The sequence below is a fragment of the Pseudoliparis swirei genome, chromosome 9, assembly GCF_029220125.1.
Source record: "Pseudoliparis swirei isolate HS2019 ecotype Mariana Trench chromosome 9, NWPU_hadal_v1, whole genome shotgun sequence".
Taxonomy (NCBI): domain Eukaryota; kingdom Metazoa; phylum Chordata; class Actinopteri; order Perciformes; family Liparidae; genus Pseudoliparis; species Pseudoliparis swirei.
This window is the reverse complement of record NC_079396.1, coordinates 7323176-7349140: the sequence shown is the minus strand read 5'-3', so window position 1 is coordinate 7349140 and position 25965 is coordinate 7323176. Positions and strand designations below refer to the sequence as shown.

At 43.4% G+C, this 25965-nt stretch overlaps 1 protein-coding gene across 3 annotated transcripts in view; it reads left to right on the top strand.

Annotated features, from left to right (window-relative positions):
- Nucleotides 1-25965, top strand: part of LOC130199994 (helicase ARIP4-like) — a 62489-nt gene that overhangs the window by 5680 nt on the left and 30844 nt on the right. The window contains exon 2 of one of the 3 annotated variants that reach the window (XM_056423906.1): nucleotides 13107-13273. In XM_056423906.1, the coding sequence (XP_056279881.1) occupies nucleotides 13153-13273 (121 nt within the window). In that variant the 5' untranslated portion in view covers nucleotides 13107-13152. Of the gene's footprint in view, nucleotides 1-13106; nucleotides 13274-23405; nucleotides 23497-25290; nucleotides 25548-25965 lie in introns of those variants that run through there. The other 2 variants (XM_056423910.1, XM_056423909.1) reach the window with 2 other exon arrangements.

Sequence of the window (25965 nt, the reverse complement as noted above, 5' to 3'; positions counted from 1 at the left end):
AGGCAGAATAAGTCGCCTCAATTTGGGCTAAGGTTCAAATGGGTTGAGCAGATCAAAACCCTTCCCCTCCAATGTCCCTTTGTGAACCTTCAACAACCCCAATGAACCCTCTGAACCCTCACTGATTGGCTGGAAAGCAGCCATCAGCGTCCAATTAGAGACCATCCTTGGCACAATGATTTCTGATCCCTCCTTGCTGCCTCTCAAACCCCTCCCAGTTCAACTCCATGGACTCAGAAGCTATTGATTAAGTGAGTGTGCTGCTGCTTTGGTCAGAAGCTAATCATCCTCATTTGATGCGGCTCAGACGTCCAGAAAAAAAATTACAGTGTTTTGACATTGTTAAAAATAATTGAAATGAACACTGAATTGGTGTCTTTACTGTCACTGACTCCTGGCAGCTCCACAACAAGAGATGTGATCACTCATGGGTGAGGTTTCCTCTTTCTTCTTGTTTTTTATTGTCAAACTGTGCTCTGATGATGCAGGCCAAAGGGAGCACAGCGATTAGATTTGACACCGTGGTGGGATTAGCCCAAGGGTTTACTTGTTAACATATTCTGTGAAGCAAGTCGCTGCAGGTCAGCATTGTTCACAGATTCAGGTTACTAATGTGTGTGAGACCTTTGAGTGGAAACCTATTTCTGCCTATGAACTGAAGTCACTCAGTGTGGCATTAACAATAAGTCCATTAATCAAATAATTAGTTGATCAGCAACAACTTTGATAGTTACTTAAATCGGAGTCTTTTTTTTAACTAACATGACTGACATTGTGTCCCACTTACATACCACACAGTGAATCGAAGCAGGTTTTTAATATGTTGGGTATTCACACTGTGACTGTATGTAAGCATGTGGTGTGCATAATAAATATGGCTTGTATTTGAATGTGCTGTTGATGGGAACTATTGCCCCACAATGCAATGCGCTGAGGAGCTGTTAACACCTGGAAAGCATTGTGGCTATGTAGTGGAATGAAAATAATATAATAAAGGGGATAAATCGCACTCTTTCAGTGTTTGCCCTTTAGGAATCTGGAGTGCATGTCGACCAAAATAATAGGTTCCCGTCAAAGTAAAAAAAATAGAATGAAAGCTAACCGCCACCAGCCTTTAGTATCGAGTAATTCTGTTACACACTGTTGAGACTCCGCCCACTCCTCCTCTCTACCTCCATCTGCCTGATGGATCGTGGAGGTCTCCATCGTGGAATATGCCTACTATGAACTAATTCATACACTCTGTCATATTCATTGAATGTATTTAAACTCTAAATCTGTCCTTCTGTACACATTACATCTATTGCACCTGTCCATCCTGGAGAGGGATCCTCCTCTGTTGCTCTCCTGAAGGTTTCTTCCCTTTTTTTCCCCTGAAGGGTTATTTGGGAGTTTTTCCTGATCCGATGTGAGGTTTTGGGGCAGGGATGTCTATGTGTACAGATTGTAAAGCACTCCGAGACAAATGAGTAATTTGTGAAATTGGGCTATACAAATAAACTGAATAGAATTTTTTTTTTAAATAAGTCTGCAGGGCTGGCAGTGCAGTTGCCAGTTGACATCGGTTTAGTCAGTGCATCATCAGACTGTCCAAGGAGGAGACTGACCTGTTGTCAGTGGTTATAAATTAAAGGAAAATATATCTTTGTTTGTATATCCACATGGCAGTGTCGACACGATAAGCAGGGTTCATTAAATCCTTCTGATGTTAGAGGGAAGTACAAAGAAAACCCTTCTTAGCTGCTGGCTAAGGATAAGCGGAGATACAGTCAGATTGTAATACGCCCGTAATGTGTGGCGCGAGCCGCCCGCGGAACTCACTAAAATTAATGTGGAATCGTGTGTGTATGTGTGTTGCGTTGTCGCGGCGTAATTTTCTTCTCTCTCCTCCTCCCTCCCAGACAGGCAGATTGTATAATTGTATGAGTTTTTCACTTTCAACGCTGCGCTGGGTGCCCAGCACAGCGAATAATGGGCACGTAGACAAACTGGAAGACTTTCTGGGAAAACCTGATCTGATGAGGAGAGCATTCATCCATTCATCCCTGGAGTAGGTCTCATTTCTGCGAATATGACCAAAGTTGATCACGGACAACCGGGAGCAGAGTGTAGTTTAACACCCTTCTCTGCTCTTCCATTCAGCAGTTACCCACCCTTGACTTTAGAGTAGAGACTGTGTCTGTCCACGGCCACTTCAATTAAATAAATCAAAAGTAAGCAGAGAGGAGTAGTACAATAACCTTATACAAGTTAACACAATTATTTCACATTCCCGAGGAGGGCACGAGGAGGGTGGAGTAAGCCACATCCATGAGAGCCTATAATTTAATCCTCAACCAAAATTACACTACACCTCCATCCAACCTGAAAACACTACAGCCAATTCGATTTTGATTTCTGTACCGCCACCAGGTCGGTTCTTAAAACGATAAAGTTATTATTGTTGGAGATTTTAATATCTGTTGGGTCAGCTTGGCCAGAGGAGTAGAACCCACACCAGCTTGCTTGCCACACTTGATCTTGTTCTTACTATGGCGTTGACATTGAGCATTTTGACGTCTTCCCACAGAATCTACTGGGGTTGTACCGTTTAGTCAAAGTTTCTACACTAGATGTCTAACTGATAGTGCTGTAGCTAAATTAAAAGCGATTTCTTCTGTATTTGATTCGATACCACGTTCAATATAACAGAGGACTCCTGGTCTAACTTTAGTCCGTCCCAGATTGATCATCTTAGCTCTCTGAGAATGACACTGGACTCGATGCCCTCTGAAGACCTTAAAGCGTCAAAGAGCTTGAAAGCGGAGATAGCCAACATATCTTCAAGAAGAGTCCCGCTTAGTTTGGCGAGCTTGCAGATAGTCTTAACATATAAGAAGGCCCTCCGTAATGCCAGCAGCAAATAAAAAAAATAAAAAAAAAAAAAAAAAAACCTTTTCAGGTTTCTCAGCACACTATGTGTGAGCTGGCTGACAGGAGCCGTCTGCGAGCATTTCTAAACCTACTTAGAAAAACTTCTGGTATGAACTGATTTGATTTTTTAGAAAACATTTTATTAATCTAATCTCATAACCATAACCAGCCCAAATCTGTTCCAATCTCATGGAATGTGCTGGAATATGCCCTGTATATTTGGAGGATATTTTCTTTTCTTTCGTCAACAACCAATTATAATTAACACGTTTTTCTCCAACACGCCACCTGTCCTGTCTCCCCCCCCCCATCCCGAGCTGCTTAAAAAGACGTTTTGCCTAATTGGCGGCTCTCTATTTGTGTCTCTGCTAACAGGCCACGCACACACTCCTGAGAGTGGTCGCAAATCAGTTGTCGACTTTCTACATACAGCACGAGACGGCACTGGTGAAAATTACTGGGCAGCAGATTGGCATTTTCAGGGCAGGCAATTAATTTGGTTTATCTATTTTTATCAGATCTCATCTTTTTGTATTTGTAACCATGACGCCTGATAGCCCACCACGTTTATCACGGAGTTCCACAAGGTTCTGTGCTTGAATTTTTTTTTTTTTATACATGCTTCTTTCTTGCAAATATAAGGAAACACTCCATAAACTACTTTGTTTGTGCAGATGACACTCAACTATATTATTCGATAAAACCAGAGGAGCAAAACAACTGTAAAAATTCAAAGCATGTCTTAAAGACATAAAACATGGATGACCTGCAACTTCTTGATGTAGCTCAGACAAAAAAAAGTAATTTTTTTCGGCCCCTGAGCACCTCAGGCCTTCGTGTTCTCACCAAAACTAAGAAAGAGATCCCTGCATAAGCTGCTCTGCACTGCTCCCAGTAAAATTATCTTAAGGAGCTTGTCTTACCACTGTGCTAGAGCTTCGCTACTCACTAATCACGGGACTACTACTACTAGTTAGAAAAAAAAGTAGAAATGGAGCCAGAGCCTTAGTTATCAAGCTCCTCTTTTATGGAACCAGCTCAACCAGCTTCCGGGAGGCAGACACAGTCACCTCCCTCGTTAAGAGTTTAAGTAAGACCTTCCTCTTTGACAGTGTTAGTTTTAGGCTTAGGATCAGGTTCCTCCCTGGTGGTCCCTTGATTGCTATGCTGGCTTATAGCTGCCGGGGGGGGTTTTTAGGATGCACTGGTACTATCTCCTCTTTTTTCTCTCCTTAAGGACTTTCTCCCGAAGTCTTTTTGACTTCGTCTCTCATGGTCGTCGGACCCCTATGAGGCGGCATATATCTATCTGCTGATGGATCGTCTGGGTGAATCAAATTCCTGCTCATGACTATGCCACTCGCCCTCCTCCTCCCCACCGCCATCGTATGTGAAATTGGGCTATACAAATAAACTGAATTGAATTGAATTCTCAAAAACACAACATGCGATTGATTGCTTGTGTGCGTGCCTGCATGAGTCAGTGTGCACCTCCGTGTATGTCCACGGCTAATCTCGCATTCTGCTGTACCTCGGCCATTCAGCCGCTGCTAAGCACAGCTTAGTAAATTTGACTTTGAATTTTGTCAAGATTGTTTGATTTGTTTCGTACGACATCCTCGAGCAGATTGCCGCTTGTTTTTGAGTTTGAATGAAGTTCAGTTTATTTTGTATAGCCCATTCTCACAAATTACAAATTTGCCTCAGAGGGCTTTACAATCTGTACACTTAGACCTCCCTGTCCCAGGACCTCACATCGGATCAGGAAAAACTTCAAAACAACCCTTTCACGGGGAAAAAAATTGAAGAAACCTTCAGAAGAGCAATGGAGGAGGATCCCTCTCCAGGATGGACAGGTGCAATAGATGACATGTGTACAGAAGGAATCATTAGAGTTTAAACAAATTCAATGAATATGACAGGGTGTATGAATAGTTGGTAGGAGGCATGGACCACGATCCAGACCTCCATGATCCATCAGGCCGATGGAGGTAGAGCGGAGGAGTGGGCAGAGCATCAACAGGGCCATGGCATAGTTTGTAGTGTGTTTTCCGATCCCTTACAGCCCATTACTGTCTGGACGGAGAGTTAGCCAATACGACAGTGGCCATTGAGAACTGCACTCCACTGAGTACACCTTTCTAGTTCAATTTATAAACTGCTGCCACCATTCAGTCTTTCATGTTATCCTTTTTTTAGAACTCATTTTTAAAATAGTCCTTAACTCCAAAACAATCTAAGATTGTTTTCATCAAAACAGAGCATCTTTGGACATCAGCAGATCATGCTAAACCTGACTTTTATTGAAAGTGTGACTTGATGCAGTTCGTGGCCCCATCCACCGTCTCTTTTTCTTTTTATCTTCTCCCTTTAAATTTGCCCTGAGCTTATGCATTGCTTATAATAGACCCCTGTACAAAATGTTAAACACTGCTGACATACGTATGTACCTAGGGTACAAGGCATGTGCGATTGTGTGTTTTCTTTCTTTTTAAGAAAAATGTTGAGTTGCCATATCTTGTTTAGGCTTGAAGGTAAGTAGCAAAGGAATTAATTATGTCAGCAAAGGTCGTAGAGGTACAAATGTGTGTGGGAAGAAAAATGTGTGGGAAGAAGCTTAATAATAGATGGAGGGAGGAGTGGAGAAATAAGTGTGTGTGTGTGTGTGTGTGTGCGTGCGTGTGTACATACAATGTCCTTGCATCTTAGCATACATCTTGTACAACTTTGGTTCTAGTACGAGCTGAACAGTGGCATTGTTAGCTTCTCACTGCCCCCCTTCCTTTATCATTTGTGTCTCTTTTAACTAAAACACACCACTTGAAGCACACACCCAAACACTTTCACATTATTTGTTGTCTTTCTGTCGTGTTGATTGTTATTTGTCATGTCCAAATGTTGCACCTTCCGCCAAAAAAATTCCTCGTTTGTGTAAACATTCCTGGCAATAAAACTGTTCTGATTCTGATTCTGATTTGTATGTTGTCGATCCAAACCCTAAGTAGGACACACATCTGTGTAACAATGCCCCTATGCTATCAATCTAAATCACAAACTTGGGTCCGTTTATTCACCACATTGAGTCATAACAAGTGCAGTTCCCTCTTTAGGAGCATGTGACCCAATAGAATGGGCTGAATGCTCGGCTGCTGGTATTGCTTCTAGCCTTTTCAGAAACCCAAAAGCTGCCAGCTGTGTATGACATGCTCGACTTCTCAGAGTCCTGAAGCCCCGCTGTCACAGTTTCATTAATATTGAACATGCCACCTGTCCTAATTATTCCCACCAATACACCCACCTGGTGTGATGTAGATCAGATTGATGTTTCTCAAAATATACAAAGAACATGCACACAAGCACACACACACACACAGATAATTATGGTTTATAGATGTACAAGAATATTGGGTTCAATGTGTAAACTAATTCAACAATAGCAAATGTCTGAGTTTCAGTTTACCACCGGCACATAATTAGTTGTGGTTAAAGCGGGTTGGTGAAAGCAATGTGAAAGAATGCTGAAAAAAAGCATTGCAGTCACAAACTTTGGCATTAAGATTGAGGTCCAATTATTAAACGTCTGTTCGAGATAGTAACAGAAAGTTTGTGTTTTGGCCCGACTGTATATTCAGTTTTATTTTCCAATTGTAATCGAAAAAAAGGAATGCAAAAGGCTGCTCATTCCGGTTAAGACCCTAATGCTAGAAAAACTGCGAAGCTGGGATCCTACAGAATGAACCACCCCAATGGTGCAAGAACTTTGTCCTCTGTAGCTCACCTGGAGCCACCTTCTCACAGAGGGGCCTCAAAGTAGTCATTATTCATGCAGCACAAAGCATTTTGCAGGAACAAATAATTGGACTCTCCAGCTTCTTACTTCCAGTGCCGATGAAACCAAGTGATTACTAAAAGTGCAAAATGGATATAAAATCTATAAACAAGTCTGAAATTAACATTTCACTGAGATATGGACGAGAAGTTAACATTAATTGATCAATAGAAAATGTAAATGTAATTTTTCATCATCCATATGATTGTTAGGATGAAAAATGGCAAATATTCTCAAATGTGAGGATTTTAGACTTTTTGTTGATTTTGTTTGTTGTTATTGAAGACATTCTGAGTGCATTTGTACAATTTATTGGATGGGGTGCTGGGGGGATATTTCATCCCCTCCCCCCTTTGGTCATAGGGGTGTTTTTAGGACACCAGACAGACCAAACTGCTCCCCTCCCCCGTGCCTCTCCATACTCCTTCCTTCGCCTCCCACATCTCCTCCTGTCTTTCTCATATCCCCGATCATTCATTTGGAATTTAAATCAAACCATTTCGGTACAATAGCACAGACTTGACATTAGCCTGGTTGTTAAATTAAATTGCATTGCTGTCAATTACAGTCTCTCCACTAAAGCTCACTTTAATGTCTCTGCTCCCAAATAGATATCAGTCGTTGCTGATGCTTGAGCTGCAAAAAGTGTCCAGGTTCAGTTTTTAAGGTGCAGAATATCTGTCCGATACTTTAATATTAGTCTACTGTTTTGTCAGGAGCCACTTAACGGCTCCTCTGTCAGTCAATACACAGGCTTGAGAAACATTAAAAACTAGAACGGGCACTCGGTAGAGCGCATACCTTCGCATATCACAAGATTGGGCATTGAATTATGAACATTTTGGCATTCGTTGCATGCCAATTGGATAAAAATTGGTAAAAATAAGATTTTGACCTTTTCATGACCTTTGATCCGATCGATCCCAAAATCTAATCAAATGGTCCCCGGATAATAACCAATCATCCCACCAAATTACATGCGATTCAAAGAAGATTTTGAAGATTTTGACCGTTTCATGACCTTGACCTTTGACCCGATCGATACCAAAATCTAATCAAATAGTCCCCGGATAATAACCAATCATCCCACCAAATTACATGCGATTCAAATAAGATTTTGAAGATTTTGACCGTTTCATGACCTTGACCTTTGACCCGATCGATACCAAAATCTAATCAAATAGTCCCCAGATAATAACCAATCATCCCACCAAATTTCATGCGATTCAAAGAAGATTTTGACATTTTCATGACCTTGACCTTTGACCCGATCGATACCAAAATCTAATCAAATGGTCCCCGGGTAATAACCAATCATCCCACCAAATTTCATGCGATTCGGTTTAATACTTTTTTACTAATGCGAATAACACGCATGCACGCACGCACGCATGCATACAAATACACGACGATCAAAACATAACCTTCCGCATTTTCAATGCGAAGGTAATAATCTTCATAAAAGTTATTGCTGGCCCGTTGCATGGGATTGTGGTTATGCGTCTAACCACCTCTCAGGTAAGAAGAAAGAGAAATAAGAGTCTGACTATCGTGCTGCCGCTCCAACATGGAACTGCTTAGAGTAGCTCACATATACTGTATGTTACGCAACTGTTATTTTACAGCCTCGAAGGCCTGACATGAACTGAGTTGGCCCTGGTGTATCAACTTACATAAAACCTGATGGCAATGTTTGAAGCAATGATTTTTTTTGGGATGGTTGTGTACATTCTGCGCAAGTTTCATGTGAAAGTTTTCTGTACATCTTGAAGGTAGAGTTATAATAGCACCATCTGCTTTGGTACCTGTAATGTTATTAGCAGTGACATCTTGATGACAAGATAGTTACTCTGTTTTGGTTTGATTGGCAGTCTTATACATAGTTGCACAAACAGTATGCTCACAAGGAACAGGCGCACATAACGGCCCCTAAGTGTGCAGGCAACCCTTCCCTGGCATTTACTGCTGCGTAAGAATTTTACGGATCCAAGAACTGTAAATGCTCGTTCCCAACTTTGTTACACAAAAGTGCACTACTTAATGTTTTTATAAATTGTTTGACCGTTGCTGCTGTACTGACTGTACCAACTTAATTTCATTGTATGTTTTTTTACAATGGCAATAAACTTCCTTACCGTACCTTACCTTTTCCCAACAGTGTGTTCTGCGGTTAATAACATAATAAGATTGTTGCGATTTCTGATGCTTAAGGTCTTTTTGAGGAATCAGCAAGCAGAGGGGGAAACCTCATTGCTTGTTTCTGATATTACGCACAGACCAACATGATTACTGGCCGTGTCACCACCTGGTGTGAAGACAAAATAACAACAGCAGCGACCATTTGCTGAAACACGTTTGGGTCGGACACAGCATCTGATACCACAGTCCTCTACCAACACAGTAAATATGGCTTTCTTAAACCTCTCTTGAAGAAGCCCACTCTGGATCCAGAGGTGTTGGCTAACTACAGACCGATCTCTAACCTCCCTTTCCTCTCCAAGATCCTTGAGAAAGTGGTCGCAAATCAGTTGTGCGACTTTCTACATCATAATAGTTTATTTGAGAAATTTCAATCAGGATTTAGAAAACACCACAGCACCGAGACGGCACTGGTGAAAATTACAAATGACCTCTTAATGGCAGCAGATAAAGGACTCCTCTCTGTCCTGGTCTTGTTAGACCTTAGTGCTGCATTCGACACCATTGACCATGACATCCTATTACAGAGACTGGAGCAGTCGATTGGCATTTCAGGCACGGCACTAATTTGGTTTAAATCCTATTTATCAGATCGATCTCAGTTTGTATTTGTAAACGATGACGCCTCGATAACCACCAACGTTAATCACGGAGTTCCACAAGGTTCTGTGCTTGGACCAATTTTATTTACCTTATACATGCTTCCTTTGGGCAATATTATTAGGAAACATTCCATAAACTTTCATTGTTATGCAGATGAAACTCAACTATATCTATCGATAAAACCAGAGGAGAGCAACCAACTCGGTAAAATTCAAGCATGTCTTAAAGACATAAAAACATGGATGACCTGCAACTTCTTGATGTTAAACTCAGACAAAACCGAAGTAATTTTAATCGGCCCTGAGCACCTCAGAGATCAATTATCTGGTGATGTGGTTTCTGTAGACGGCATTGCCCTGGCATCCAACACCACTGTAAAGAATCTTGGCGTTATCTTTGATCGGGACTTGTCCTTTAACTCCCACGTAAAGCAAATCTCAAGGACTGCATTCTTTCATCTACGTAATATTTCAAAAATCAGGCACATCTTGTCTCAAAAAGATGCAGAAAAATTGGTTCACGCATTCGTTACTTCGAGACTGGATTACTGCAACTCCTTATTATCAGGCTGCTCTAATAAGTCTCTTAGGTCCCTCCAGTTGATCCAGAATGCTGCAGCTCGTGTTCTCACTAAAACTAAGAAAAGAGATCACATCACTCCTGCACTAGCTGCTCTGCACTGGCTACCCATAAAATCAAGAATCACTTTTAAAATTCTTCTCTGAACCTACAAAGCCTTGATTGGTGATGCACCATCATATCTTAAGGAGCTTGTAGTACCATATTGCCCCACTAGAGAGCTACGCTCACTAAATGCGGGACTACTTGTAGTTCCTAGAGTCTTAAAAAGTAGAATGGGAGCCAGAGCCTTTAGTTATCAAGCTCCTCTTTTATGGAACCAGCTTCCACCTTCAGTCCGGGAGGCAGACACAGTCACCTCGTTTAAGAGTCGACTTAAGACTTTCCTCTTTGACAGAGCTTATAGTTAGGGCTGAATCAGGTTTGCCCTGGTCCAGCCCCTTGATATGCTGCTATAGGCTTATAGCTGCCGGGGGACGTTTTAGGATGCACTGAGTACCTATCTCCTCTTTTTTCTCTCCTTAAGGATGAATTTTCATCTCTCAATCACATGTTACTAACTCTGCTTTCTCCCCGGAGTCCTTTTGACTTCACGTCTCATGGGGTCATCGGACCCTATGAGACGACATAGATCCTATCTGCCTGATGGATCATCGAGGTCTGGGTCGTGGAATTCCTGCTCCTGACTACGCCACTGTTCTGTTGAGACTCCGCCCACTGTTGAGACTCCGCCCACTCCTCCTCCCCACCGCCATCTGCCTGATGGATCGTGGAGGTCTCCATCGTGGAATATGTCTACTTTGAACTATTCATACACTCTGTCACATTCATTGAATGTATTTAATCTCTAAATCTGTCCTTCTGTACACATGACATCTATTGCATCTGTCCATCCTGGAGAGGGATACTCCTCTGTTGCTCTCCTGAAGGTTTCTTCCCTTTTTTTCCCCCTGAAGGGTTATTTGGGAGTTTTTCCTGGTCCGATGTGAGGTTTTGGGGCAGGGATGTCTATGTGTACAGATTGTAAAGCACTCTGAGACAAATTTGTAATTTGTGAAATTGGGCTATACAAATAAACTGAATTGAATTGAATTGAATTTTACAGGAGCTGTGTGTAGAATTTACCGCCATCTAGTGGTGAGGTGGTGGATTGCCACCAACTATCCACCTCTGCTCAAAGTTTTTCTGGCCTTTAGGTAATGTTAAAAAAATGTAAAAGGCCCAATCTAGAGCCGATGTTTTGTTTATTCTTTTAGGGCTACTGTAGGACAGGGGTGTTTGAACAGTGCAGACTTTTCATCTGACACACTGACAGTGTGATACTGCACGGCTATGTAAGAAGGCCAGATACCAACACACACAGGTAGACATTACTCTACCATGTCTTCACATAGCTAATGGTTGTGTTGCTGCCATATTGTGCTCTGAATATCAAATAAAGAACCTTTCAATAGGTTCTGTGATCTTATATCCATCTCTATACAAGTCCATGTTTGGGAACCCAGAACATGAGAGCAAAAGCGAGTTATCCAGGTCCTTGGTTATAGTCTTGTAAAACCATAAGTCAACTTGGCCAGAGCTACCTGCTGTGTTATGCAAGGTGAGCTGGAAGGTGATCAGAGTAATACTGTGTCTGGACTCCTCTGAGTGGGAGTGCACATTACGCAAAGCCTTTTTTTTAACCAAGCGAGGCAACTAAGGCGATAATTCTTGTTTATGTGGTAAATGTAGGTAGGCCAAGGGAGTATTTCACCAGAACATCCAGAAGATTGTGTCTCCTTCGAAGAAATGCATTGAGAAAGTCTGTTTTCTAAATTGCTCAGAATTTCTCTTGTGTTGCATACATCACATTACATTATATTTTTGTGACCCGTTGAAACAATTTAGATAGTGATTATAATTATTATTAAAGCTATGAACGATAAGGAAGAAAGATAAGTGTTTCACCGGACAACAGCTGATAATGAAAGGTATGGCAGGAGTCTGTGGTTTCAGATTCTGATTGTCTCACTCTGGCACACAGAAAGCTTTGCTGCTGAGAGATGGTGCTCTAAAAACATCCCAGAAACTGTGTCTCTCTCCCTGGGGTAAATTTTCATCGGCTATAAAAAAAATATTTTTCAGCGCTGAGACTTTTGCAATTTACTTTTTGGGGGAATGTTTGGTCCACATGTCGATAATACTTTGAATGCAGGTTACTGCACTGGTGCGGTGTGGCAGCTGTTGTATATAATACGATTTTTCTTTTCATGCAAGTAAACTTAAGTGATGTTTTGTGGTCATTCAGTCCCTCATTGAGTGTTTCTGAGTCATATCGGTAAAAGTACAGATGATACCAATCTTTTGTTTTGTTGGTGTTGTTATACAAAGCTCCCACCCCTTCAGATGAACACTATTAGCTCCGTCAACACTTTCGCCACAGTTTGCACAATTAGCGCTGTTAGCATCATTAGCTTTGAGCCACCGTCGACATGTTGATAGGCAACGCTCCCAATCTCTAGCCGCTTCATATTCAGCCATGCCGGCTATTCTTCCTAACGGCTCATGTTAACTATCTCTCCTACTGCCAAGTCTCACACACTTTGTTAAAATATTCAACCGCAGGTTTGTCCTTGCTTGACTTTTTCTTTTACTTGTTCTCTTTGCACAGACTCGGTTGTGCTCAGAGGTATACTCCACAAGGGTTGTGATGTATGTTGGCACTTTTAGTTCATGTGTATTTTTTAGTTTTACTTCGTGCTGCCAATTTCAGATATGTAAAATCACCTTGTGACACTCTTATGGCTTTGTAATGAGGATAAAGCAGAATTAGCAAACATTCCTTATGGAATTTCCCCCCTTCCTTCTAATGAGAAAAGCATAAAACTGTGTATGGAGACAAGAAGGAAGAAGAGAGACAAGTCATTTACTGTACATTTAATTTGTGTGTGCCTTTCTACGTGTTCATCTATTCATTCACACCTCTACCCTTTTTTGGTTTCAGGTGAGCAGTGCAACCATGCTGAGGTAGCAGCAGCCTGCGGGTCAGGATGTCTGCTGAAGAAGCAGAGCGTCTGAATAGGGAGAAGAGGGCGAGAGAGATCTGCTACGCCACTGATGAAGACGAAGACAGCGATGGAGATGAGGAGGAGGAGGAGGAGTGGATACCTGGTGAGTAGCCAAATAGACGCCAAATATATGACTCTCTGACTATTGTAAAGGATTGATAATGCCGAAACAAAACCAAAGCAAGCAACCTAAAATGCAAAGGATTATGGGTAAGAAGAGAGCCAAAGACAAATGGCGAGCATGATGAGACAAAGGGAGGACTGGCCGAAGTTTTGCTTCACTTCTTCCATTGTTTGTGTCTAATTACAACAAAACCAATTTTTTAAAAAGACAGAGTTGTTGGAACAAACTTGATGGGCAGCTGCACGGTCCACAGGTGTCACCGGACGAGCTCCGGTATACAGGTGTCACCAGACGAGCTCCGGTCCACAGGTGTGACCAGACGAGCTCCAGTCTGCAGGTGTGACCAGACGAGCTCCGGTCCACAGGTGTCACCGGACGAGCTCCGGTCTACAGGTGTCACCAGACGAGCTCCGGTCCACAGGTGTGACCAGACGAGCTCCGGTCTACAGGTGTCACCAGACGAGCTCTCCACGTTAGCCTTTGGCCTTCTGTCCTGCTTCAGGAAACAGACTCCTCTAAAGTCCCTCGTCTCCTATCACTTCTTCTGTTGCCAGTATTTGTTACATAACCCAATGAATCATCATTGTGTGTGTGTGTGTGTGTGTGTGTGTGTGTGTGTGTGTGTGTGTGTGTGTGTGTGTGTGTGTGTGTGTGTGTGTGTGTGTGTGTGTGTGAAAGAGGATATTTTGTGCAGTATTTATTCCATCAAAGGACTTTATGATAATTAAGATCACACTTTAAAGCTGGGTAATCAGGGAAAATAAATAGTTTGTGTAATTAGTGTCACAAAAAGGAGGGCCTTGCAGCCAACCAGCAGCGTGGACAGCCCATACTCAGGTCAGATACAGAGGCTTAGTCGAAACCCCTCAGCATAACAAGGTCCACATACGCCACAGGCCTTCGGAAAGGCCACAGCAGGATGAAGCGAGCCTTGGGCCGCATTCATTTACAATTCTGCCCCTTCCCGCGGGTGTGTGAGGAGGTGTGTGTGTGTGTTCATTTGTGCTTTAGAACGAAACTGACCAGAAACTGGTGTGTTATGCAAGTTTTCCAGTCTGTGGAGAGCTGCGAGTCACTGTTGGATAACCCTCTCGTGTGGTAGATTGCAAGATGTGTTTGTGCCTCGGCAGCAGAGACGCGTGAACATGCAAGGAACACTTGAACAGACACGGCCTGTACATGTCCTGATCACAGCAGTACCCTGTTTGATGCCAACTAGCTGTTAGGCTAGTAGGTTAGTAGTGAGAGAGATAATAACTGATGCTGATGTTGCTGTACCAATAGTCATCCAACTAAAAGAGGCTCAGGTGCTCGTGCCTTCCTGATTGTGTTCGGGTTCATAAAGCACTTTTACCATAACCGTTGAGCAACACTTTGTACAACTGACCCGGTGGACGGTGGAGGTGGCAAACCTTGGAGTCTACAGAGGCAGGGTTGAGGCTGTGAGGCAGCTGGCTACATTCCCTTCGGAGGTGGAACAGTCCCTCCTAAGAGGTGACGAAGGACGGCGCTGAATGTGTTGATGAGCATAACGTATTGATGTGTTGTGGAAGTTGTGAAATAATGAGGCCAGTTTTTACAGTTTCTTTGAGGTTGCTTTTTGGCTGCCACATTTTAATGCACCTCTTTGTGCAGCACCGAATGAATGCAGGACTTGTGGTGGGCTATGTGGTGGCACTCCAGTATTGCAGTTGTCCTGAGGGAGTGAACCATGCAAATCATTGAAGCATTTATATTATAAGTAACTTTAAAAAAGTTTAGCAATCTCTTTTTGGGTTGGAAAATATCTACATTTCATCTGTTTTTGTTATTATCAACACAAAACATTGTTGTGCTGCAATTACTTTTGGAGGCACTGTGTCAGAGTTTAAAGGACATTTTGTATGCTGCATGTATTTACAGCAAAGGTCAAGAGGTGGACTCGGTTCCCTCCGATCTCAAAGAGCTCTCAGTCCGTCGTCTTATCAGCTGGCGGAAGGAATGAAAGTGTCCGATGAAGGAAAGAAAAACAACTTTACATGTTTATCTTCCTCACTTTGCAAGTCTGCTTTGCTCTTGTGCTATCATCACCCCTCGCTGTCTCCTGCGTCTGTCCCACGGTTGCCATAACAACTGTCACCAGGGCGCCGACTCCCTTCAGAGTTGTGACGCTTTCCTCCACAAGGTTTGACATCCCCATCATTTCCCAGCCATTTTCCTTTTTTCTTGTCTTTATACTCCTCTCTCTTCCCTCCTCTAATCTTCACTGATTTACCTTTATCCCTCCCCATTCAATGCTTTCCTTCTGTACCTACTTTTTTATTAATTCTCCTTCTTGTCAATCTTATGACTTTACGTACATTAGTGTTCTTCAACTTTGGTGGATATGCTGTCAACCACCTGCTTTGAAGTTCATCATCTCTCTTCCTCTACGCTCTATTTGTTTTTAAATAAGCTACATATTATTTATCCTTCATGGTTTCCAATTACTTTTCTAGGCCTGGGAATAGCCATTTAAAAATTCCATGACTTTTCCAGGTTTTCCATGACCATATGAACCCTGTTTTGAATAAAGGGTTGAACATAAAAAATTAAAAAAATATCTTCCTTTAGACAATTTTTGGTTATCTGTTGGTTATGAGTTCCCCATTCTGGCCAACAAAGCTATTTTGACATTGCTCCCGTTTTCAACCACATATCTGTGTGAGCTGAGCTTCTCAAGCTTGACTGCGATAAAAAACTAAAATCAGAAAGACTGCGAGCTGTCGAGGAAGAGCTTTGTGTGCGTCTTTCTACCATTACTGCCAGGATATCCATGTTGTGTTCATCGAAACAGGCCCCAGGTTTCACACTGAGTATAAATACATTTAGAAACTATATTATTAACTATATGTATTGTATGTATTGTGTTAGAGTGTCATTTTGTGACATTTTGGTTGTTGGTGTGCCCCAGGATTTTGTAAATGTAAAAAATGTGCCGCGGCTCAAAAACAGTTGAAAATCACTGCTCTAGGAACTACAAGTTGCCCCGCATTTAGTGAGCGCAGCTCTCTAGTGGGGAAATATGGACTACAAGCTCCTTAACCCTTGTGTTGCCTTCGGGTCAATTTGACCCGATTCAATGTTTCACCCTCCTGTCGCCTTCGGGTCAATATGACCCGATTCAATGTTTAACCCTCCTGTTACCTTTATATTTACTAACATATTTTACCCTTGAGGTCAATATGACCCCAGCTATTAAAATCTCCAGAAAATTATTAGAATTAATATTGTTTTCCAAGTTTAAGTTTGAGGTACTTTATGTTTGTTTGTTGACTCCCGAAAGAACACCGACATTAAACATTGAATCGGGTCAAATTGACCCGAAGGCGACAGGAGGGTTAAACATTGAATCGGGTCAAAATGACCCGAAGGCAACACAAGGGTTAAGATATGATGGTGCATCACCAATCAAGGCTTTGTAGGTTAAGAGAATAATTTTAAAAGTGATTCTTGATTTGACGGGGAGCCAGTGCAGAGCAGCTAATACAGGAGTGATGTGATCTCTTTTCTTGGTTTTAGTGAGAATACGAGCTGCAGCATTCTGGATCAACTGGAGGGACCTAAGAGACTTATTAGAGCAGCCTGATAATAAGGAGTTGCAGTAATCCAGTCTTGAAGTAACGAACGCGTGAACCAATTTTTCTGCATCTTTTTGAGACAAGATGTGCCTGATTTTTGAAATATTACGTAGATTAAAAAATGCAGTCCTTGAGATTTGCTTTACGTGGGAGTTAAAGGACAAGTCTGAATCAAAGATAACGCCAAGATTCTTTACAGTGGTGTTGGATGCCAGGGCAATGCCGTCTACAGAAACCACATCACCAGATAATTGGTCTCTGAGGTGCTCAGGGCCGAGTAAAATTACTTCGGTTTTGTCTGAGTTTAACATCAAGAGGTTGCAGGTCATCCATGTTTTTATTTCTTTAAGACATGTCTGAATTTTACTGAGCTGGTTGGACTCAATTAGAGTACAAGACTGATGGTACCACCCATAAGCAGGATATCCTGATAGCTATTTGTCATCCTGAACACTCTGCATCTGGTTCCCCCAATCCAGTTTTATGAGACTGCTTTCTTTTGTAAATAGGAGATGGTCAAGTGAATTTTTAGAAAGTTGAGTTTTTTGTTTGCTTGTCAGTGTTGGGCTGTCATCACTAACACACACACACACACACACGTGGGAAATGACACTTCCTGTTGCTCAAAGGACGAAGAGGTCAAAAGGACTCCGGGGAGGAAGCAGAGTTAGTAATGTGCAATGTGATATGATATTAGGTGTATTTCACTAGATGTTTTCATCTTGACTGCTGGAATGTCTGTTCTTGTGTGTGTGTGTGTGTGTGTTTGTGTGTGTGTGTGTGTGTGTGTGTGTGTGTGTGTGTGTGTGTGTGTGTGTGTGTGTGTGTGTGTGTGTGTGTGTGTGTGTGTGAACAGACTGAGGTGTGTGTGCTGCATGTTATTGACTCTGAGGCTGTCATGAGATTTAGTCACATCTTTCATAAGACACACACACACGTACACACTGACTCCAGAGAGCAGGAGAGTAATAGCCTGTTAATTAGCCTGTTGCTCCCCCGTCTGTGTGTAGGTGTGGGCAAGCAGAGTACACTCTCCCTCTCTCGCTGAAGAAAAACAAGTAAACATGTTTACTCCTACGAATGTCACAGACACCTGTTGGTTTAATCAGCTGCAAGATGTATCACCTTCCATCAATACTGCACCGGTGGAACACCAGGTAGTTGAGTACATATTTAACCTATATTGACATCCTTTTTTTCCCAAATAGGCTACTTATATTGACCTAAATCTGGGTTTAATATGTAACTGACGCACTGACATAACAGCTGTATACATAATATGACACCCCGGGTTATTCACAAGTCACTTGATCCAAATACTGAAGTTTCCTATCAATCCTATCATATTTCATATTCTTCTGTTGATTAGGAGGATCATTCAAACTATTTTAGGAGGATCCTTTTAAGTATTGTAACTACTTCAAATATATTGATTTGATTTGCGTTTACGGTTCCAGAGTGGATCATAGTGAATACAATTACAACAGAAATAGAAGCAAAAGTATTGACACACTGACTACTTTTTAGCGTCTTCAATGGTTTTGTCCACTTTGTAGTCAAATATGAAGCGACCCGATATCATGAGCGTTGACATGATTGGTGAAGTGGAGAAGTGTGTTTCCCATTTGACTGGTAACAAATAGATTGTTTTTGTGATGCGATTGGTTGTTAATTGATTGATTGAGCTGAGGTTTTCTATCAGGGACATTTTATTACTATAAAACTTAAGTCAAGTAACTAATCTGAATTCTTCTTCTGAAGCAGTACACAAGAATACAAAATACTTTCTCTGTCTCTCTATTGGTCAATCTAGGGTATGTAAACAGTGAAATGCAAGCTTTCTTTCCTCATTGGAGGAGGCGTGGCTGGATACGAGAACTGTGGTAGTGGGGCAAAGGTGAATGTGTGTGTTTGTGTGAGTGTGTGTATGTGTGTATGTGTGTGAGTATATGTGAGAGAGAGAGAGAGTGTGTGTGTTCATGCTTAACCGAGCAATCCTCTGCTTAACATTGCTGCTGTCGCCTCCTCCTCATCTCCTCCCCCACCTCCGTGTTTCTCACTGCGCTGCTCCTCCCCCAGCAATGTGGGTTAGTGAGTGCAGCCATTTGAAACTGGGCTCTCACCTTCATGTGTGTGTAAAGTGATCTGTGAGGTTAATCCTGCACCACCACCTTGGGTTTATAGCGGTCCTGAAGTTCACAAGATTGTTTTCAAACAGCTTCCTCCCCTTATCACAGACTTGTCTCTCATTGACTTCATTATTTCATCTGTTTGGCTTTTTCTTCATCCGCAGCTTACATTTTAATTTCCACTCTTTCATCAATTCTTTGTCTTTTTCTTACTTCCTTTTTTCTTTTCTGTGTGTCCCTCTCATTTTATTTTATCTATTTCCTTTTACTCTTTCTCACCATGGTCATCTCTTTTTTAATTTAGGTGACAATTCTTGTTGACTAAAATTAGGAAACTGAACCAAAATAGACAAACTTGGCAAAATGTAAGTTGTGGACAAAATAAGAGGAGCATTTTACAATATATTCACAGTCCGTCACAACACCACAAACTAACACTGAAATGTTGAGTTGAATCTACTCTCTGACTTATTCTCAACAGTACTTGCTTTCACATTCAAAGCTTCACAACCTACCTTCTGACTTACCAGAGTTCAAGATTCAAGATGTTTTATTTGTCACATACACACACAGGGTGTGCAGTGAAATGAAAGTGGCAATGCTCAGCAGGAATGTGCAAGGGCAACAAGTACACACTATTTACAATAAAAAACAACACAATATTTACAGTAAGTGTGTGTGTGTGTGTGTGTGTGTGTGTGTGCCTAAGAGGGGCAGTTGTGTGGGTCTATGTGGGGGTCCTGGTGAGGTCGGAGTTCACAGTCCTGATGGCCTGAGGAAAGAAACTCCGTCTCAGTCTCTCTGTTCTTGCAGCGTGACTACGGAGGCGCCTGCCTGACCGCAGCAGCTGAAACAGTCTGTTGTTGGGGTGGTGAGGATCCTTCATGATCCTGTCGGCTCTGGTTCTGCACCTCCTGGTGTACAAGTCCTGCAGGGTGGGGAGTGTAGTTCCAATAGTGCGTTCAGCCGAACGCACTACTCTCTGCAGAGCCTTCCTGTCCTGAGCGGAGCAGTTGCCAAACCAGGCTGTGATGCTTCCTGTCAGGACGCCTCTACAGCTCCAGAGTAGAAGGACTGAAGGATCCTCTGGGAAACTTTAAATTTCCTCAGCTGCCTGAGGTGGTAGAGGCGCTGCCTTGCCTTTCTCACCAGAGTGTCTGTGTTTGTTGACCATGTCAGATCCTCGGTGATGTGGACTCCCAGGTATTTATACCGCTCACCCTCTCCACAGTAGTCCCGTTAATCCCCAGTGGTGAGTACGTCCTCTGTTGTTGTACCCTCCTAAAGTCCACAATCAGCTCCTTAGTTTTGGTGACATTCATGATGAGGCTGTTGTCCTGGCACCAGAGTGACAGATCAGCAACTTCCTCCTGGTAGGCCTTCTCGCCGTTGTCGGAGATCAGGCCCACCACCACTGTGTCATCCGCAAACTTGATGATGGTGTTGAGCTGAACCTGGCCACACAGTCATGTGTGTACAGGGAGTACAGTAGGGGCTGAGGACGCAACCCTGGGGGATCCTGTGTTCAGGGTGAGGGATTTGGAGGTGTGTCTGCCCACCCTGACCACCTGTGGCCTGGCGGTCAGGAAGTCCAGGATCCAAGCACACAGGCCGGTGTTCAGTACCTGCTCAATCAGCTTGCCGCCAGTCTGGAGGGACTATGGTGTTGAAAGCTGAACTATAATCAATGAACAGCAGTCTCACATAGCCCCCTCTGGCTGTCCAGATGAGAGAGTGTGGTGTGCAGTACCTGGGAGACAGCATCATCTGTGGATCTGTTTGGGCGATAAGCAAACTGCAGCGGGTCCATGGAGGAAGGGAGGAAGGCGCAGATGTAGTCCTTTATCAGCCTCTCAAAGCATTTCATGACCACCGAGGTGAGGGCCACCGGTCGGTAGTCATTCATACATGCTGGAGAAGCATTCTTGGGCACAGGGACAATAGTGGATCTCTTGAAGCAGGCGGGGACCACGGACTCAGCCAGGAGAGGTTGAATATTGTGGTGAACACTGGAGCTAGCTGGTTAGCACAGGTCTTCAGTACTCGCCCAGATATGCCATCTGGACCTGCAGCTTTCCTGGTGTTCACCCTCAACAGAGCCCTCCTCACACTGTGCTCGGTCACAGAGAGTGTGTGTTCATCCCCAGCGGTAGAACTCACCTCGGCTACGCTTAACGGTGTTGTTGTTAGCGGCGAGCTAGCGCTGTTGTTGCTAGCCTCAAACCGTGCATAAAATGAGTTCAGGTCGTCTGCTAGGGATGCGTCGGCACTCACCATAGTCTGCTCTGGTAGTCTGTGATAGTCCGTAGCCCCTGCCATAGGCGCCTGGTGTCGCGCTGCTCCATCTGTGATTCCACTCTGTCTCGGTACCTCCTTTTGGCTTCCTTCACCGCCCTCCTCAGTCCATAGACCGCTGCCTTGTACTCGTCCATGTTGCCGGATACAAGACCGGAGTTATAGGCAGCAGTGCGGGCGTTCACAGCTTCACGGATGGATCTATCAACCCACGGCTTTTGGTTAGGAAAGACCCTAACTTTTACCGTGGGGACGATGGTGTCCGTTAGCGTTGCTATGAGGCTCATTGCTACTTCCACAAACTCGCTGACGCCACTGGAACTGGATTGGATCATGTCCCAGTCGACGACACGCAGAGCGCCCTGTAGCTCAGCCTCTGATTGGTCAGACCACCGCTTCACGTTCCTCGTCACTACCGCTTCCGCGCGATCTTTGCGGTACCCGGAAGCAGAAAAATGGCGGCATGGTCTGATTTTCGAACGGAGGAGAGAGACAGCCTTGTAGCCTCTCTTGAATGGCGTATAGCAGTGGTCCAACGTTCTTTCCTCTGGTAGCACACGTAATGTGCTGGTGAAAGTTCGGCATGACTTTTTAGGTTAGCCTATTAAAGTCCCCAGCCACCACCACAGCCGCGTCGGGATACTTGTTCTGATGCCGACATAACACATCATGTAGGTCCGATAGTGCTACGCCGGTGTCCGCTTGTGGTGGTATGTAGACGGCTGTGGTGATGACCGAGCTGAACTCCCGGGAAGGTAGAATGGACGGCATGAGATCGCCAGATGTTCCAGGTTCGTGAGCAGGAACGAGAAAGAGTCTTAATGTTCTTGGGGTCGCACCACATGTTGTTAGTCATGAAGCAAACCCTCCACCCTTAGATTTACCAGACTCTTCCGTTCTGTCTGCACGGAAAACAGAGAAGGACTCGGTTGGGCATATGACTCGATCCGCACCAGCGGGTCAGCCATGTTTCCGTCAGACAAAAGATATTACAGTCCCTCATGTCCCGTTGGAATCTGATCCTTGCCTAACATCATCCATCTTATTTTCCAGAGACTGGACGTTAGCAAGAAGGATGCTGGGCAGAGGTGGGCGGTGGGCTTGAACTCTCAGTCTGTTCGAATTCGCTCCGTTTCCCTCGATGTTTCGTCGTCTCCCGTAGTAGCGGCTCCACTGTTGTTGATGTGGTTCGCTCGTACGATCTCTGCCGGCCACGCTGGATCGATGGAAAAAGTGGACAAAAACCCTTGTTTTGCGCAAAAGTTTATGTCCAAAAGTGTGCTGTGGTCGTATGCTGTTAGTGCCGATGTGTTTGTGGCAAAGAAAACATTAAAAATAAACACAAAAACTAAAAGAGCGCACAATCTCCGCGGAGCTACCTCGACGGCGTCTGGACACAGCCGCGCCATCTTAGACTTATCTTAAAGACTTATCTTAAAATGGACCGGACTTGAAATAAGGGACCTGGAGTTAGTTATTTCGGTAGATGCCTCAGTCCGTCCAGACAGATGACAGTGATTAATGTTGGGATTGATATTTTGATTAATTTCTTTTGGTAGAATTGCTGATGATTTTGGCTGGTTAACACCTCTTTGGTCTTCCTCTCCATTACCACACAGTTTTATCTTCATACACTAAATTTCCCGTCCGTCTCGAGAGATTTGATGTTATTTTAAATGCGCTGAAAGTCGTGATCTTAGCAACATAAATGACCACAAATCAACACGTCCAGATGCTCCTCTCCTCCCTTCTCACATCCTCTTTCCGTCTCTCTCCCTGTCCATCACTTCCTGCTTTAACACCATTAAACCTGTTACCTAAGGTAGCCTCTCTAGAGGGGGCGTGGCTCAATGACATCACACTCACTCCTGTGTCAGATGGCCAGGAGAGGGAGAAAAAAAGAGGGAGGAGGAGGAAGTAGACAGAAAAAAATGCGGAGCTAGGGGGGTTTTCTACACACGACAGACCGGGGCAGCTTTTAAGTGACTCATTGTTTTGTAATTGTCCCAATGGCCTTCTGTCCTCACTGGAGTTGCGGTAAAGCTGCAAGACGAGACGAGAGCTAGATGTTGAGAGCCTAGCGCGCACACACACAGAAACACACACACACACACACACACACACGATGGATCTCTTGCCACAGTAGGAGGCAGAAACATCTATCAACTACATGACATGGGTGAGTAGGTTAAATTCTTTTTTGACTCACTTGTTCAGTTTGTGAGCACTGCTTTTCTCGTTAGTTGGCAGTTTATTTATTTTTTCACACACCGGTTTCTTGTCATCTCTCTTAGTTATGAAATCTCTCCTGCTCTACGCCTTCTTCCAAGTGCTTTGTATGTTTGCACAACTATCACACTGACCTATATGTGGCCCAGTCTTTGGTCTTTCGCCCTGGTTCCTCAGGCAGAGCAGAGCTTGAAGGTTTCATAAGGCATGTTATGAAATCAATGCACTAGTTGGCTTTGTTCCCCAAAAAGTATCCTTGTCTCGATTCACAACAACTTTAGTGGCACTTTATGTGGGTGAAATTACATTTATATCGGTCAATTGTCTTCTTTTAAGCAGACGTTGGCATGATAACTTAGGTTGCTGGTTCTAGAAGAGGCCTGGATTTAGTTTGACCTCTTTCTATTTAATGTAAAATACGTTATCACTACTGATAACGGCGTCAAGCAATGAGCCATTTAATCCAGGTTGAAGTGTTTCATGTAAACCTTCATAATTCAATTCAGTTTATTTGTATAGCCCATTTTCACAAATTACATATTTGTCTCAGAGTGCTTTACAATTTGTACATATAGACATCCCTGTCCCAAAACCTCACATCGGATCAGGAAAGACTCCCAAACACCCCTTCAGGGGGAAAAAAGGGAAGAAACCTTCAGGAGAGCAACAGAGGAGGATCCCTCTCCAGGATAGACAGGTGCAAGTGATGTCATGTGTACAGAAGGAATCATTACACACAAATTAAAACACAGTAAGAACACAATCAATGAATATGACAGTGTGATAGATAGATAGATATATACTTTATTAATCCCCAAGGGGAAATTTGTCAAATTTTGTCAAAATAGAGTGTATGAATAGTTGGTAGTAGTCATATTCCACGATCCAGACCTCGAGGATCCATCAGGCAGATAGGATCTATGAAGTCTCATAGGGTCATCGGACACTTTGTGACGTGAAGTCAAAAGGACTCCGGGGAGAAAGCAGAGTTAGTGATGTGCAATCGAGAGATGAGAAATTTTTTTTTAAAGTCATTGTTTGACCCATTCAATCCAACATAAAGTTAAGTGTAAATCACCTTTTTCAAATACAGTGTTTGCTCAATAACATCTCAGCTCAGCCACAGGACAGCCACCAAGCATTAAGGAAAGATCCTGCACATTTACTTTTATGTCTTGGGTTTTTTGGAGTGTGCAGGTGTTTTACAGGGACCTTGACACACATTTCTGCAACCACATTCCTCCTCTGTGCCCTTCATTCTGCTACACAGACACACACACACAAAAGCTGTCGTCTGTCTGGGTCAGCAGAGCCCCTCCCTGTCCATGTGTAAGTAGGCTATTAGTTTGACATAGTACTTGAAACAATCAAATTCTTCATCTCTGGATTAGTGTGTTAGCATGAAATATGTAAGTACTGTTTGTATCAGGCGCATAATAGTTTCAAGTTTAGCTGTGCGTGTACCTAAATGTATTTTTTACTGAGCAACAAAAACACGCAAACAGGCAGCATAAATGTGTGGGCGGCTGCTTCCGTACATTTTTCTGTATTCATGAGTGTGTTTGGGAGGAGTTTTTGAAGAAAGGGGAGGGGATAGAGGGCGAACAGCCGTAGGAGTTCCCCCTCGGTGGGGCCCCGGCTACAGCACGATGGGGTTATGTAAGTTTTTCAACTGCCAGCCCTCCTGCATGCCTCTGCCTCACATTCTCATTGCAATTTCCCCGCGACAAGCACACAGAGCGGTCGGGTAGTAGCCAGTGAGGCAGCCAGTCACTGAGGCAATAGATTAAAGACCAGCCGAGTTTAAAACAAGGCTGAGAGGAGAAATACACCTCACTCTTGCTTCTTTTTAATGTTTCTTTTCCCCCTGAAAAGAGGGGTACATTTATGAGATTGACAGCGGGAGATAAAAGAGGAGAGGAAGAAGGAAAGCTGAGAAGAAGGGCTTTTATCTTCACTCGATAACCATGTTGCTCCTGGACGAATCAGAGTCATTTGCAGGTAGGTGACATCATCGCCCTTGAGGCAGGGTTGACGGAGGAGAGAGTCCCTGCCTGTCCGTTGAGGGGAAGGATTAGAAAGTGTTTCCAATGGAAAGGAAAGATGGGTGGAACAATCTGGAAGTCGTATCCGAGGGGATGCAGAACGGTTCGGGATGGGACGCAGAGAAGGGGAAGAACACGCTGCAGAGAAAGCAGCAGAAACACTCAGTAGTTGATCTTACGACATCATGACTTCCAGGGGCATCCAGCGAGGAAATGAATGCGGGTAAAAGATGGTGTAATGAGCAGCAAAGGAGGAGTTTGATATTCACAAGCATCTCTAAAGTGTCTTGAGTGTACAGTAGCTAATTAATTCCCGTTAAGTTACTAAACCTTGTTGTGTAACACTGAAACCACAACAACTTAAGCATGCACGG